This window comes from Ammospiza nelsoni, chromosome 17, assembly GCF_027579445.1.
Source record: "Ammospiza nelsoni isolate bAmmNel1 chromosome 17, bAmmNel1.pri, whole genome shotgun sequence".
In the NCBI taxonomy this organism is placed as follows: Eukaryota; Metazoa; Chordata; class Aves; order Passeriformes; family Passerellidae; genus Ammospiza; species Ammospiza nelsoni.
The window spans coordinates 3,418,707-3,435,026 of NC_080649.1; the positions used below are offsets into that span (position 1 = coordinate 3,418,707).

At 55.9% G+C, this 16,320-nt stretch overlaps 1 protein-coding gene across 1 annotated transcript; it reads left to right on the forward strand.

Annotated features, from left to right (window-relative positions):
• The first annotated feature begins 238 nt into the window (after positions 1–238).
• On the forward strand, positions 239–15,668 carry MMD2 (monocyte to macrophage differentiation associated 2). Its single transcript, XM_059484751.1, has 7 exons — positions 239–420; positions 11,893–11,974; positions 12,615–12,775; positions 12,854–12,928; positions 13,201–13,302; positions 13,586–13,655; positions 14,119–15,668. The coding sequence occupies exons 1-7, from the start codon at positions 374–376 to the stop codon at positions 14,323–14,325; spliced, it is 744 nt and encodes a 247-aa protein (XP_059340734.1). The 5' UTR covers positions 239–373; the 3' UTR covers positions 14,326–15,668.
• The last annotated feature ends 652 nt before the right edge of the window (positions 15,669–16,320 follow it).

Sequence of the window (16,320 nt, forward strand, 5' to 3'; positions counted from 1 at the left end):
CAAGAGTTGGAAGGGATTCCCCCCACACCCCCCTTTCTTTTTTTCCCTCCTCCTCCTCCTCCTCGTTGCACATCTGAGGGCGGCAGCGGGGCTGGCTCCCCCCTCCCGGAGGTCGCCTTTGTTTTGCCCGTGTCGCTTCTCCCGAGCGGCCGAGGGGGCGGGAGGGGGCCGGGGCTGGGCTGTGCCGTGCCGGGCTGGGCTGTGCCGTGCTGGGCTGTGCCGTGCCGGGCTGGGCTGTGCCGTGCCGGGCTGGGCTGTGCCGGACCGGCCGCCCCTTCTCCTCGCCGGCAGCCGGAGCTCGCCGAGTTGGTGCCGTCCCCCCGGCCGGGGCTGAGCAGCCGCCGCTGCCCGGGACCCCCATGGCACCGCCGCGATGTTCGTGTCCCGGCTCCTGGATTTCCAGAAGACGCGCTACGCCAGGTAAATCCATCGGTGCGCCGGTCCCCGACCCCCGGACAGCCCCGAGCCCTCCCCGGGCTCGGCTCGGCGGTGATGGAGCCCGAAAGGATCTTGGAGAGCTGCTGAGTGCCTCGGAGCACAGGGCGAGGGCGGGCTCGGCTTTCGGCTACCTGCTTTTCTGCATCCCTAAAGGATTCTCAGCATCCTTGGGAGCCTTTCGCTGGCTCTAACTTCACCGCGGCTCTCCCATGGCAGGATCCTGCCTTCCCGAGGGGACAGACCACCCTACCGCTGGCTCCGAACCCCCATGGAGGGACCGATGTGATCCAGGGTCCCTCTGCACCCCGGTGAAACCCCCCGGGGCGGCTGTGCCAGCCTGGACCCGCAGGCTCAACAGGGTCCCCATGGGATGCACGGGCGGAGGATCCTTCTCTCCCTCCATGGAATCCCCAGGGAGCTTTTCCAGCAGCAGCCGGGGCTGGTTTGGAGAGCTGAGGTGCAGCAGGAAAGCTCCTGTGCCGGGAGGATTGCTGAGCACGGGTCAGACGGCGCTTGGCCACACGCGCGGCTGCGGGATCAGGTGTGGCCTTTGGGAGGGAGCTGCCAGGTGACACGGGGACAGCACCTGCCCGGGATGAGGCAGGTGGCACCGGCAGCTGCACAGGTGGGGACAGCGGCTGCCGGGGGTGTTCAGCCCTGCGCCGAGGACAGGCTGTGCTCCCAGCTCCCTGGGGATGTTTTTGTGCCTGTGTAGGGTCCCACGGGCTGGCACAGCTCCTGAGGGCACCGAACTCTGTGCTGCCACTTCCAGATTCCCCGTGGTCCTGTCAGGGGGTAGATACCAGAGAAAAAGTTGTGTGAAAAGAAGCGGCGAGGGTGTTTCTCGCCTGCTCCGGGCAGGATGATCCCTGAGGGATGTTTGTCTGGGCTGGGTAAGGACAGGAGATCATCCCCCGACCCCCTCCGGCCATCAGCTCCTTTCCTTACAGGTGTCCCGTGGGGAAAATCCATGCTTGCATCTCCAAAACCTGCCTGAAACGTGGCCACTTGCTCAAAGACCCTTTTGAGGCTGTAGCTGCCTCCTGATAACCTTTGCCTGGGGGAGAGGCAGGAGGCACCCAGCAGATCTGCACAATGTGCCTGGTACAAAACCCTGTGAAAATGGAGAATTCAAGATTTTCACACCCCCACCCTGCTGGCATGCAAAGGGCAGAGCTGGGGGAAAAGGAGCTGAGCAAAGCTCTGTGCCCCAGAGCAGGAGGAAAACCACACCTGTACCCCAGGGCAGGGGTGCAGAGGCTCTTTGGGAGCTGGGCAGGAGATCAGGGGTTGCTCCATGACATCAGTCTCCCCCAGCAGAGCCCATCTGCCAACCTGTTGCTTGATTTACCCTGAATCAGCCTTCTCCAGCCCTGTGGTGGTGCTTTCTGGAGACAGCTTGGTCAGTGGGATGGGGCATTACAGGGATGGTGCCCACATGCAGGGCAGGGGTTGTGGGGCACAGGAAGGGGCAGATCCACAGGGAATCAATGCTCCAGCTCTCACTGTGTGCCAGGGCTGCCTGGGGAGCAGCAGGAGATGAGAGCTCCCTTGGCTTTCACCCCAAGAAAATCACCAGCACGTGATGTTAACCCAGGGCTTCCTGTATCATCACAGAGATCCTCTTAGCCCAGTGCTCAAAAATAACAGTGGGATAATCCCAGTCCCCCCTCCCTCTGTGTACACCAGCTCTGCTCTCCATGGAAATGCTCTGCTGGGGCATGTCCCAAAAGAAACCCTAAAGCTGCTCCTTCCTTTGTGCCAGGGATGCTCTTTCAGAGAGCTCTGAGGTGGAAACTGGGACGAGCAGAAGCCAGGGGACTCATGGTGGCACATGTCCTTCAAGGCAGCAGAATCAAATCCTGTACTCAGTTTTCACTACAGGAAAGGTGTTGGGGTGCTGGAGAAGGCCCAGAGATGGATAATGGAGCACAAGTCTGACAAGGAGCAGCTGAGGGAGCTCAGCATGGAGAAAAGGAGGCTTGGGGGGACCTTCCCAGTGACCACAACTCCCTGAGAGGAGGGTGCAGCCAGGTAGCAAGAGACAGGATAAGACAAAATGGGCTCAAACTGCACCAGGGGAAGTTTAGATTGGATGCTAGGAAAGACTAAACCAGGCTGCCCAGGGAAGTGGCTGAATCACCATTCCTGGAAGTTGTCAAAATCACATGGGGATGTGGCACCTGGGGAAGTGGTTTAGGGGTGAACATGGCAGTGCTGGGCTCATGGTCAGACTCCATCTTAGAGGTCTTGTCCAACCTTAGCAATTCTGTGATTCCGTCTTGCAACATCTTTTCAGAGAATGTGGCCTTGCTTATGGTGTTCCTTGAAAAAAAAAAAAAAAACAAAAAAAAACAAACAAAAAAACCCCCAAAAATATCAAAGTTTTCCTTGTGGAGGAAAAGCCTGGAACAGACTTCATTTTTCATGTCATTTTATCTAATTTTGAGCCAGGACCAAGAAAGGAGGAACTTGGCCATTGATACACCCACCAAAAGGAATAAATAAAACACAGTGTGGTGATGAAAGACCTGTTGTGTGAGAACAAAGAGATGAAAAGCCGTGATCAATGTGGGAACGTTCTGTGAGCTGCCAGGAGAAAACTCAGGGCTAGAGGGACACCAGGCTGCCTCCAAATCCCTCCTGGCCGGGCTTTGGAGATGCAGCGCTGGGGCAGAGGGGAAGGAAGCAAAGGGAGGAGCCGCCACCGTGGTGGAGCAGGGTGCAGGCAGTGCCATTTGAGATTATAAATGAGAAACTCAGTGGTTTCTGCTCTGCTCTGGGGCCCGGGAGGCTCTTCCATCATTGACACCGTGGGGAAATGGAGTTTCAAAGCTCGGTTGCTGCGAGGCTTTCCCTGTCACTCACAACCATGATAAGGAATATTCATCTCCTGCCCCACAGGGTGGATTTAACCACAACACCAGCACAGCACCAAGTGTGAGCAGATGAGATTCCTCCTGCTTTATCCAGCCGCCACAGGGTTATTCCTCCTTCCCAGCTCACCAAAACAGTGCTGGGTCCCTCCCAGACCAGCAGCTCAGACCAAGCTGCATCTTTATCTCTGGGCTCATTGGTCAGGTTACACTGACCTGGTAACCAAACCCTCCTTGACCCTCACCACCAGCTTTGACCCTCTTTTGGCCCAGTTTTAACTCAAACACGGTGTGGTCCTTCCTGCCCACGTAGCTGCCATGGGGCTGAGCAGTTAATTCCCTGAATGCTTCCCAGATCTTGGCCATGCAGAGCTGTAATTGGAAGGAAATGTGATTAATCAGGGAGCTGCTGTACCCAGCCAGCTTCAGCCTCCCTGGAGCAGCACTGGAGAGGGCTCTGCTGGGAGCTGCAGGGCACTGAATCATCCTCACAGACTGATAGCAGCTCCTTGGGTTTGTCCATGGTAAAGGCTCTAAATCTTACTGTGTTTGCTTGGTTTCCCTGCATGGGTAATACAAAGAGAATGGGAAAATCCACATTAATGTCTCAGGGGCTCTGTGGGGGTCTCTGCAGGTGCATGGTCCAGTCCTACCCTCCCTGTGCCTGCAGTGCAGGCATTGCCACCTCCTCACTAGCACGAGGGGATGGAGGTCTGAACTCTACCCTTGCTCAAACCCAAATCCTCTGAATTTGGGGAAAGGTAGCTGGGAAGACCTTTGTTTCTCCCTGCACCTGTAATTATTGAGCCAGGAGATCTTGATCAGCTATTCCAGCTGATCCCTGGCCAAGACAGGAAGAGGAGAACCAGCAGGAATAGGAGGAATAAGAAATGTTGGGGTGCTCAGACTCCAAACACAAGGAAACCAATGCCAGGTTGACAGCCTGGACAGAGCAACCACATTGCAAAGACCTGTTCTCCATTGCTTTGCCATGAAAACATGAGCAGCCCTCTCCTGCCCACACACTTCAAGATGCTTTCCAAGAGCTCTGCTTCCCCCACAGCCCATGTGGGATGGAGCAGTGAGAAGGGAAATGCTTTCAGTGTTGATAGCACAGCCTGAAGCTCCTCCAGAGGCAGGGGCTGCTCACCTTGCAAGCACCAGCCCCATTAGGACCAGGAGTCTGAGCAGACAGACTCCCCAAATGCAAAAGGCACTGCTCCAAGAGGTGGGGAGGCCCCCAAAATGCTGGGAAAACATGGATCAGCTGATATTACCAACCAATTCCATGCTGGTTGCTTTGTGGGGCCAGCTTGGCTCAGATACTCTTAAAATGGCACCAGTAGGATTTACCTCAGGGTGTGTAATGGGAGCCAGGTGTTTGGAAGGCAGCAAGCTCTCAGAGCAGCATTTTTGATGGGATATCCACTCAAACTGCCCTGTTCCATCCTCTGCAAGGGCTGGGACACCCAGCAGGGCAGGCTCAGGTGGGGAGCAGCACACTGAAGATGTGCATGAGTGGGCAAACCAAGCCTTGTGCTTTTGGGGCAAGGACAGCCTGGGAAACACATGATCCTTCCCCTCCTTCAGCTGGTGTTGGATGTCAGCCTGATGTGATTCTTTGGCACAGTTTGCTGTGTCCAGCTTCACGAGGCAGCAGTCAACACCACCCATGGGAAATTCAAGCCAGTGCCCAGCCCTGCAGGTCAGTGGCTGTGAGAAATGGGGCTCTGCCAGGGCTGGCCTCCCTCCTCCTCCTCCTCCTCCCTTCCCACACCCCCAGCTCCACAGCCAGACAAAGCCATGCCAACAAGTACAACTCCCAAAGAAAGGAAGGGAAAAAAGCACAGCTTATTCCAGCCCTTCACTCCTGAGGGGTGCCTGCTGCAGCTGCACCAGGAGTTGTGTTTAATCTCCAGAGATGATGCTGCTGCTGCCAGGGCTGGATCTGAGAAAGGCTGAGCAGACATGGCCAAACACACAGATCAGGTCTCTCCAGGTGTGACAAACTCAACATTTTCATGCAGAGGGAGCCCAGAGGGGCTCTCTGTGATAACACTGAGCCTCTCATGATAACACGATAGCACAGGTGTCACGTTCCTGCTGGATGAGTCAGGGACCACTGAGCTGAGCCAAGCAGTGCTGACCTTCAGGAGAATTTGGAGTCAGCTCTCTGCTCCTGTTTGAGTTTACAGCCCAGGTCTGCTGCTGCTGAGGAAAGGATTTTATGCAGAAAGAGATCATCAGGTCAGGGCAAGGAGCTGGCTCCTCTCTGTGCTGAGCAGCAGCATTAGACACAGCCCTGCTCACTGTTGTAAGTTATACTAATGGAAATCTTACTATCTGCATGCTTGGCTGGTGAAATACATGATTTCCCTTCTCTGCCTTTGCTGTCCAGAGGCATTTACTGAATAATTTACAGATATGATTTGTACTTGAGCAGCATCTGGGAATCCCAAGTGAGAGCCTGGCTGTGTCTCAGGCCATGCTGTGGGGAGGTTTTACGAACCTGGGACTGCTCACCTGCCCATGTATTTCACAGTAACTGTCAGGGTTAGAGGCTGGGAAAGCTCCAGCCCTGAAACTATCCAAATCTTGTGCCAGCAGGCACAGGATCCAGTGGTCACACTCACTGCTGGGCTGCTGCAGTCAAAGAGGCAGAGCCAGCTCAGGATTTATCCCACTCCTCAAGGCAAGGCAGCAAGGAACATGCACAATGACTTTCCAAGCAAGAAATTAATGAATAATAGAGGATTTGCAGTTCTGGAAACAGTCCTTCCAACATTCACCAAACACCTGGGACATCAGAGTCACTTTGTGACTAATCAGCTGTTGTTGGATGTCTCATGAGTACCAAATGAAACAAGAAGTCCCAGCTCAGAAAGTAATTTGGGAAACACTCACCGATCCCATCTGTTGTGAATAAACAAACAGCTCTGCTGTGGTTGCAGGGTCATGAATTACCTTGGAAGAGTGAGAGATACCATCTACATAGAGAGCTGGGGAGAAAAAGAAGTATCCCTGCCCACAGGGTGGGAATATGGACAGTTGGGAATTACTGCTGAGTTTCCACCACCAATCAAGCCTTGCTGGGTGTACATGGGCTATGGTGGGTGCAGAAATCGTCAATGGTCTCCTGGCTTGGAGCATCCCATGGTTGTCCCTGAGCAAGAAAGGAATTTTGGATGCCCTTGGTACTCAGGGGAAGAGCAGCACAGTCCCTCCTGCACCCTCTGAGGTGTGTCAGGGGTTGCCTCCTCAGGGGACACCTGTGCCTGTGGCTCAGAGCCAGGGACAGCACGGACCTGGCTGAGCACAGGGCCCCTCTCTGAGTCAGCAGCAGCCCTTGCTCATGGGTTCTCAGGGTGTGCAGGACCAGGGCATGGTCCTCAGCCAGCCCAGGGTGCTCAGAGTGCTGGGAATGAGCAAAAGTGGGATGGGAGGAATGAGGAGATGGGTGATGATTGGATCTGCTGCCCCTTTTGACTCGCTTTGTGGAAGCAAGGCTTGCACTGGGGGAATCTGGGTGGGTTACCCCAGAAATCTGCTGGATTTACCCATGAGAAAGGTAGAGAAATGCTGGCTTAGATAAAAACCCTTCCATTTCCTACTCCTTATCCAAGCTGCCAGCTCCTTGTGCTAGGAAGTGTGACAAAAAGAAACCCCTGAGCTGTCCTGCTCTGCTCCCTCAGCCCTGCTGCCCCTCTCCCATGGATGGGAGTCACAGGAGGGGCCCAAGGCCAGGCCTGGCCCAGGAGCTGCTCCAGCCCAGCTCTGCAAAGCAAAGAACCATCTGTGAGCGTGGGAGCAGGCAGCTCTGAGGAATGGGCATGGAAGGGAGGATCCAGCCCCAAGTAGGTGCCACCCGTACCCGTGTGGGTGGCACTGCAGATGGCACTCCTGGGCAGTGCCAGCCTTGGTGTTTCTGCTTCCCATGGCAAACATTGCCATGCCAATGGGAAAAGGAAAAGCAGGGTTTAACAAGTGCTCCTGGGCTGGATAAAGCAGTAAAGTCTGGGGGATCTCCTGGGTTCAAGGTGGGCCATGGGGGTTTCCTGGTGCTCCTGCACCTTGTGGGCTCTGTGGTGGTGAGCTGGACACAAACAGCAGCCATGGCAAATGTTCCCAAGTCACTGGGAAGGAAGGAAAAGCAGGATTTCACAAGCTCCTGGGCTGGATAAAGCAGTAAAGTCTGGGGCATCTCCTGGGTTCCTGGGATTTCCTGGTGCTCCTGCACCTTGTGGGCCCTGTGGTGGAGAGCTGGACACAAACACAGCCAGGCCCCACACCAGCACACACAGGACTCAGCTAATTACAAACCACACAGGAGCTCAGGGGATTGAAGCCTCTTACCAGGGACGCAGCTGGAGCCTGAGCAGATCCCAGAGCAGAGGCAGGGCCTTGCCAAGCCCCAGCTTAGGGGATGCCACCACAGCAGCTCCCACGCGAGCCCCAGGACCAAACCTGCCATCTGTGCTGGGTGTGCAGCCTCAGGGCTGTCAGAGCAACCCCAGGCCAGGCCCTGAGGAGTGAAAGAGTGAGATCTGCCCTGCAGGGACACGTCTGCTCCATCCCTGACACCTCAGGCATCACAACACTTGTTCTAACAGGGGACAGCCCCAGCAGGACTTACCTCCATTGCTGGTCAATATCCGCCAAATCCTTCCTCTCTGACCACCACCATCTTCCTCTGTTATTGTTAAAGCAGCTGTGACATCCAGGCACAAGAGGAAGGAGAAATCCTCTTCCCTTGCAGCCAGACCCCCAGAACTGCCCAGCAGGGAACAGAGCTTGGAGGAGTCTCACCTCCTTGGGCAGGAGGGTGAATGCACGGCAAATCCATCTCCACAGGCTTCAGGCCAACTCCTGAGCCAGCCCAGCCCTTTTATAATCCATTTGCAGGTGAAACCTGTGGAGGTGAGCTACTCTGGGGAAATTTGTATCACCTGGGATGACCTTGGGCTTGCTGACTGGTCCTTTGTCCCCGTGGCACCCAGCCCACAGTGCACAGACACACAGACACATGCACTGCCTGATTCATGGCGGGTGTTGGAGCAGCTCTTTCCAAGGGCAGAAGCCCAGCTCTCACCTCCCCATCCACATCTTGTGGTGATTTTACACCCTCCTCACATTATCCACCACTGGCTTGCCTGAAGGATGTCAAAATTATAATCTTCACTTGGAGAGAGGGGAAAGGGGAGTGAGAGGGACTTGAGGAGATGTGGCAGAGGCCAACCAGGGAGTTATGTCAAAGGCAGGGCTAAATCCCATCTGTACCAAACTGCAGCCTGGCTGGGGTCTCTTTTGGGGCCATTCCCCTCATGTTTGCAGGGGACAGCTTTCCTGCAAGTGTCCCATGGCTCTGCTTGAGTGAGTGTGTGGTGACCATGGAGTGACTGATTCAGGTTCTCTTGGTGCCCTCAGGAGAGCTCAGAGTCCCACATGAGGAATAATTTAGCTCTGTCCCTTTCTTCCCTTCTTCCCACCCTGGCAAAGCAAGAGCCAGGCAGATCTGCACGATTTTGGAGGCTAGAATTTTGTTGGTGGGCAAAAGTCTTTTAAAAACTCAGTAAGAACCCCTAAAGCCATATTAAAAAAACCACCCCAACCCAAGAGAGTGGGAGAAAGAGCAGGAGAAAGGAGCAGGCCTGGGAAGGCAGCTCTGCACTCTGCCCAGGGACAAGGGGCTCATTGTTTCCCTGGCCAGAGCTGCTGTACTGGCCCTTTTCAGGCTCCCTCCCTGGGAAAGGGGCCAGGGCAAAGCAGGGCAGGCAAAAACCCCGGGATTGCTGTGAATAACCCCTGGGCAGCCCCCTCTTCATACAGCAGTTCTATGGGTGTGCCAGGAGCAGCACCAGAAGGAGAAGGTGCCCGGGAACCCTTTGGTTCCCTGCTTCCCACACAGCATCCCTGGGAGTGAACATGATCATGATCCTGCTCTGCAGAGTCTTTGAACTTCTCTGGGTCTTGATTTGCCATCCTGAAGCACCTGCTGAGCTGCACTGGAGCTCACAGTGGTGTGTGAGCACCTGCTGGTGCCTTCCTGCACCCAACAATCACCAGTGCTGCTTCCAAGTGTATCCATCTGTCTGTCCAGGCTGGAGCTGGTTCTGCACACTGCTCTGGCAACTATCTGCAGGCTGGGAATGCTGCAGAGCTCCCCGTGCCCTGCACCCATGCCAGTGTGCACAGGGATGGCACGAGCTGGTCCATAAAATCCTGGGGGAGTAGGGGAGGAAGTGACCTCTGCACCCCTGGGAAATAAAGAGGAAATAAGGGACTTATCCTGCCTTGCCAGGAGATGTGCCAACACCAGCTGCTCCCATTTCTACAGAGGGAGGTGACCATGGAGTGACTGGTTCAGGTTCTCTTGGTGCCCTCAGGAGAGCTCAGAGTTCTGCAGGAGCCCTCCTGAGGAAAAACTTAACTCTATCCCTTTCTCCTCTTCTTCCCTTCTTCCCACCCTGGCAAACCAAGACCATAGAGGACCACAGAAATGTGCCAAATTAGCCCCAAAACACAATGCAGGTCCCAAAAATGGGGCTCAGGCTGACCCACCAGATCCCACATCCCTGATGCTCCACTCCCACCATCCACAGGATGATGCTTGCTGGAAAGCAGGGCAGGAAAAAAAGAGCAATCTCTCCCCAGGTTAATAAAAATAAAGGTTCCTCCTCAAGGCTGTTGTCCCTCTGAGAAAAGCAGGAGTTTGTGGGCACAGCTCTGGGCTGCGGGAACATAAATGCTCTCCAGCCTTGTGACATGGACATGGCTTGGGTGGTCCTTCCCAGCTTCTCTACCCTGTGCCAGAGCTAGGGAGGATATTTACACCCCAGAAAAACCTTCCCAAAGGGTCTGGGAGCCCCCCAGCCCTGGGGAGGGGGCTGTGGAATTGGATCTGTGTTGCTGCTGTGAACAGCACCAGCCAGAGCAGAGGGAAGATGGAGCAGGCTTTGTTAAAATCAATAAATCCAAGGAAAAGGCCTTGAACGTGTTTCCTCAGCAACTGTGACGTCATGTGGACGTCTGGCCTCCCCTCTTCCCCCTCCTTCTGGTTATTAAAAGGGAAAATAAAGGGAAGCAGACAGTGGAGGGGAGCTGGGGACAGTCTCCTGGCAACGCTGGGGACAGCAGCCTCCTCCTGCCAGGGGGACATGGCTCCGGCACAGGCAGCCCTGCCAGCCCTTGTGCCTGAAGTGGTGGCATGGAATGGGCATCCCTGGTGTCCCTGGGGTGCAGGTGACAGTGCTCTGGGCACAGCCTTGTCCCCAGGGGTGCCCAGATTCTTCCCAGCCCTGCTGAGCCTCCTGTGAGCCCTGGGGAACAGAGCAGTGGCAGCTTGGCCCCTCCATTCCCCCCCTTAATTCCAGACATTTTTTGCTGATGAGGACCGAGAATCTCTTGCCACAGTGCCAGAGTCTGGCAGGAGGCAGGGCAGGGGCTGGGGACAGGGCCCCTCTGTCATTGTCACTGTCACCTGCTGGGGCTCCCCTCACCCCGCTGTGGTTGCACAATTCCCCCCACCCCAAATCCTTGTCATTTGAGCTATTTAATCCATCCTGGCTCAGTTTTAACAGGCAGTGGCTCAGGCAGGGGGGCCAAGCAGGCAGGAGATGGCAGGGGAGCCCACACAGGCGTGGGTGACTTGGGGACAGGGAGAGGGGACATTTCCTGCCTTTCCAAGCATCCTGGCCTGGGGCATCACCCTGTGCCCAGCAGCAAGGTCGTGCCAGCCCCTGAGCCCCTTTGCTGGGCACAACTCAGCTGTGAAGGGCTGCAGATGGTGCTGGAGCTAGGGGCAAGCAGGGTCACAGAGCAATTAGCCCAGGTCCTGCCCTGCAGCTCAGCTCGGCCTCCCTGATCTGAGCCACAGCAGGAAAAGTCCTAAAATCCCTGAATTTGAGGAGCAGAGAAGGAACCCTCTCCATTTCCCTGCTCCTCATTCCCTTTGCTAAGGCTCCACTGCTGTCTCCTGCCAGAAGAGGGTGGTGGATGAGGCTGTGCTCAGAGCTGTTATTTATGCACATTTAATTTGTTGTTACACACCCAGAAATGCAGTGGCACTGTTTTTTATCTCTGTCTGTTGGCCCAGCAGGGAAATCGATACATTCCTGTGAACACCAAGAGCAAGCTGATGCCTCCTAAGACTGAGAAACAGAAATAAAGATGCAGGCTTCCAAGGGAGGGCAGTAGGCTTTTCACATGTGTGTTGGGATGTGCAACCCTGGGGGCAGGAGGAAGATGCAGGTGGTACCCAGAAACCAAAGGCAATGCAGGGATACCCTTTTTGGAGCTGGCCATGCTGCTGTGACATGAAGGTGTCACCCCTGGATGGGCTGAGGTCCCACCAGGGCTCCCAGGAGCTGCTTCAGCCTCAGCCATGGCTGAGCAAGACCTGGGCACCTGGAGACAGCCAGATGGACACCCTGTGCCCTGGTGTCCATTCTGCCGGGCACCTGGAGCACCTGGAGCAAAGCTGAGCCATGGTAGGGCTGCAGATCCTGTGCAGGCCCTTCCAGAAGGGTTTTGCTCCATCCCTGTCCCCTGAGTGTGTTTGTCTCCCCACCTCTCTCTGCAGGTTCATGAATCACCGTGTCCCGTCCAACTGCAGGTACCAGCCCACGGAATATGAGCACGCAGCCAACACTGCCACCCACGCTGTGAGTCTCTGTCCCTGTCCCTGGATCCTGAGTGCTCATCCCTCTGGGGATCCACTGAGGAACCTCAAGGGACACCCAAAAATATCTGTGTTCAGCCCTGGGGCAGTCACTGAGAGCCTGAGGCAGACGTGCTCTGTGTGCTCCTGGGGACTGGGATGTTCTCCCTCCTCCTGCCATGGGAATTTGATTTTCACCTCCCTTGCTCTCCCCCACTGTGGCCCCATGTCCCTGGGGAAGCTGGCTGTGGGCTTGGTGGGGCAGGATTATTTTCAAAGCTCCCTGAAAATGGATTGTTTCACAGCAAGAGCTGTGACAGGTGCCCATGGGACTGCCTGGGTAGCAGTGGGAGGGACCTCTCCCCCCACCAGGGTTTCTTTTGGAGCTGACAGTTCCCACTCTGAGTCCTGGGAGATGACTCAGATTCAGTCATCCTCCTTGTGCCTTCCTCCTCCTCCTCCTCCCTACCTTATGGACAAACTATTTTGGAGCTGCACCATGCAGGGAGGGACCCTGCCTGCCCCTTAGGGGTGGTAGCTTTGACCAGAAGCTAAAGAAACATCTAAAAAAAAAAGTGGAGGCTCTGTTGTAGCTACTCAATGGAAATGCAGAGAGTCAACAGCAGGTTTGCCTCCCCTTCCAGCTCTGGATCCTGCCCAGCATCCTTGGCAGCTCCATCCTCTACATCCTCTCTGATGACCAGTGGGAAACCATCTCAGCCTGGATCTATGGCTTTGGCTTGTCCAGCCTCTTCATTGTCTCCACCATCTTCCACACCATCTCCTGGAAGAAGAGGCATCTCAGGTACCATCCCTGGTTGCTTGGGAAAGGAGAGAGGGTCCAGATGTCCCCAGTGCTGTGACCTGTCTCTCTGTCCTGCAGGACTGTGGAGCACTGCCTGCACATGTTTGACAGGATGGTGATTTACTTCTTCATCGCTGCCTCCTACGCTCCCTGGTGAGTTGCTGCTGGCTGGGGGCCTTCACCTGGCACCAGTGAAGGGGAAAAAATCATCCTGGTTCCAACAAAGAGGGTTTCCCCCTCTGGCTTTGCTTCTTCTTGAGGTTGTACCTCACCCCTTTCCACAACACCTTCCCATCCTATGGATTCCAGCCTCTTGAAGTTACAATTTGGGAAGACCCTGTGGTGGGACAGCCACAGGGGTGAGGGGCTGAGCCCAGTCCAGGGTGCTGCCCTGGACCCCCCTCACCACAGCCCTGGTTTTGCAGGCTGAACCTGCGGGAGTTGGGTCCCTGGGCGTCCCACATGCGCTGGATCATCTGGATCATGGCGTCCATCGGCACCGTCTACGTTTTCTTCTTCCACGAGCGGTGAGTGCCTGCACCCCCGGGCTGGAGGGCGTGCAGGACCCGGGCCAGGAGCAGGGACTGCTGCCACGAGTTCCTTCCTTCCTCCACGTGGTGGCACCAAATAAAAAGCCAAAAGCCCCAGATGTCACTCCGAAGTCCTGGGTCCCAAGCCAGTCCGCTCATGAGGACATGGGACCTGCTGTGATGGCACTGCCACCCCTTCCCCCGTAGCACTGCTGTGGAAATGTCAAGCATAAAACTCAGCCTCCGTGCTCCAAGCTGCATCTCTGTCTGTCTGTCGCAGGTACAAGCTGGTGGAGCTGGTGTGCTACGTTATCATGGGCTTCTTCCCCGCCTTGGTCATCCTCTCCATGGTAAGGCCCTACTTGGACTCAGCCTGAGGGACAAATCCCAGGAGGGGTTTGAAAACAGAGCAATTTGTCTCCTGTGTGTTGGTGCATTCTCCAGGCTGTGTGAGGGATAAAGCCATCCCTGATGTGAGTGGCTCACCTTGGTTCTGCAGGTGCTTTGGGTGCCTGGCAGCACCACGTGCATCCCTCCCAGATCTCCTTCCTGGGCTCTGTTTGAAAATTGTAGGATCACAGAATCATAGAATGGTCTGGATTGGAAGGGACCTTAAAGACCATTTAGTTCCATTTCAGACCATCTAGTTCCATTTCTCCCAGGGCTGCTGGGTCCCTGCTGCCTTGCTGGAGAGGAGGGTGTAGCAGCAGGCCGAGAAACCCAGAGCTGCAGCTGGACACCCCTTCTGGTGTCAGTGGGGTGGTGGCGAGAGGGCAGCCTGCCTTGGCCTCATTGAGCATTGCCTGTCCCCAGCCCAACAGGGATGGCCTCCTGGAGCTGGTGGCTGGTGGCTTCTTCTACTGCCTGGGCATGGTGTTCTTCAAGAGCGACGGGCGCATCCCCTTCGCCCACGCCATCTGGCACCTCTTCGTGGCCATGGGAGCTGGCACCCACTACTATGCCATCTGGAGGTACCTGTACCAGCCTGGGGCACTGGACACCAAAACTTCCCCTCGGTAGAAGCCTTAGAGACGTTGTTTGTGCCACCTGGCATGTGGGGACACAGAGGGCACTGGTGACACAGCGGGCTCGCCCCAAACCACCCCCTCGCCCCATGGACAGCAGCTGTTGGTGCCCTTCCTGCACAGACAGGAGAGCCTGGAGGTTGATTTTAAATGTTTTTTTCTTTTTTAAGCTTGGGAACTGTTTATTTTTTTAGGCAAAGGTTTCAGAACACAGTGAGTGACTGGGCTGTGGGTGGTAGGAGTGACCACTCACTGGAGCTTTGCTCACTCACCTGGTCTTGAGCATCCCACGGGGCTGGGAACCTTGGCCTCACGTGCGCAGCTATGACACCCTGGGTTTGGCTCCTGGAGTTCCTAGATGTGCCACTGAGGGGACTGGAGGAGTCAGGGTGAGGGGAGAGCCCCAATGGTGGAGAGGGATGTGGTGACACCCCTGCACCACCTGGTCTGGCTCCTAAATCGTCCTGAGTCCTGCCAGCATCAACAGCTCCATCCCAAGCCCTTGAGGGGATGGTCCATACTCAACAAGCCTTACAAGAGATTGAAATTTGAATCTCTTCCAGGGCATCCCAGTCCCTGAGCACTGGGAAAGCCTTTCTCTAAGCCAATATGAAGTGCACAACTCATCCATACACCCCTGGGATCCCCTGTGGACATTTTCTTCCTGGAGTGCTCGGTTTTCCTCTCCAGCCTGGTGCCAGTGGCAGCCTGAAGCACAGCCCAGCTCCCAGGCCCTGCTGCACGTGTGCCTTCAGCAGGGAGCAGAGCTGGGATCCAGCTCCTGGCACCTCCCTGGCTGGGGTCAGCCCAGGGGAGTCCCTTTCTCCTGGAGGGAGGGAAGAGATCCTCCCTGGACTGGGATCACGGGGCTACTTGCCTTCTCTGCTCCCATTTGCTGATGAAACTATTGCTCATCAGATTTAATTCCACTTTTGGAAAGATTCCTGGCATTCCCAGGATTGCTGCAGGGCAGGAATGCATCTACACGAAGCCTGGGTGTGAGCTGTGATGGAGAGATCCCAGTGATGCTCAGTTTTCAGATGCCTAACCATGGAACATCCATCCAGCTGCTGGGAGCAGCAGAATGGCTAAACCACACCAGATCCTGCTCCCCAAACACCCTGGCAGAGCTGCTGGAGCCAGGAGAGTGTGGTGGTGTGTGCTGGGCTGAGCCTGCACCTTCCCCACCAGCCCCAAAGGAATCAATTGCCCATCTCCTCTTTTTGGCCTTTGATTAATCACAGCTGCAGCCTCTGGCACCATGTGGCAAGTGAAGGAGATTTGTGGCCAGCATCCCACATCTCCTGTCTCTCCAGCAGCATTGCAGGGAGCTGAGCAGAGCTGAGGGCCCCCAGCCTCTGGCACCCCAGGCCTGGCTCTCCAGGGCTGTGCCACTGTGCAGCACATCACCAAAGAGGAAACATCTGGATACTCACCCCCTGCTGACCAGGCCGGCAAAAATATCTGCTTTCACTTCCACAGGCAGGAGGTTCCTGTAAAAGGCTCTGGGAGCTGTCCCTGGCACCCCGGCCTGGTTTGGGGCTGCTGGGGCTCTGTGCCCAAAGCAGCCTTTGGGCTGGGGCTGCCCTGGGGTGATGGGTGGTCTCAGGGATGGGGTGAAGGAGCTGGAGTGAGCCCAGACTCTGCTGCTGCTCTGCCCAGCCCTGGCCCTGCCACCTGCTGCAGGTGGAGAAGGATGAGCTGTGAGCAACCAGCAGCTGATGGAGCACACCCAGGGTTGGAATAGCAGGATGCAGAGCTCCCAGAATGGGAGATGCCATATTTCCTGTCTGGCTAGTCATTACCCTTCTCTGTGCCTCAGTTTCCCCATCTGTAAAATGGGGGTGCAGACCCTGACCTACCTCACAGGGCTCGTGTGAGGATCCCGTGAAGCACCTGGAGGGCAGCCAGAGCTGCACAAACTCCTGCTTCAATATTCCCTGGCTCTGGGGGAGCAGGTCCCCAGAGCCACCCCAGGGCACAGTGACAA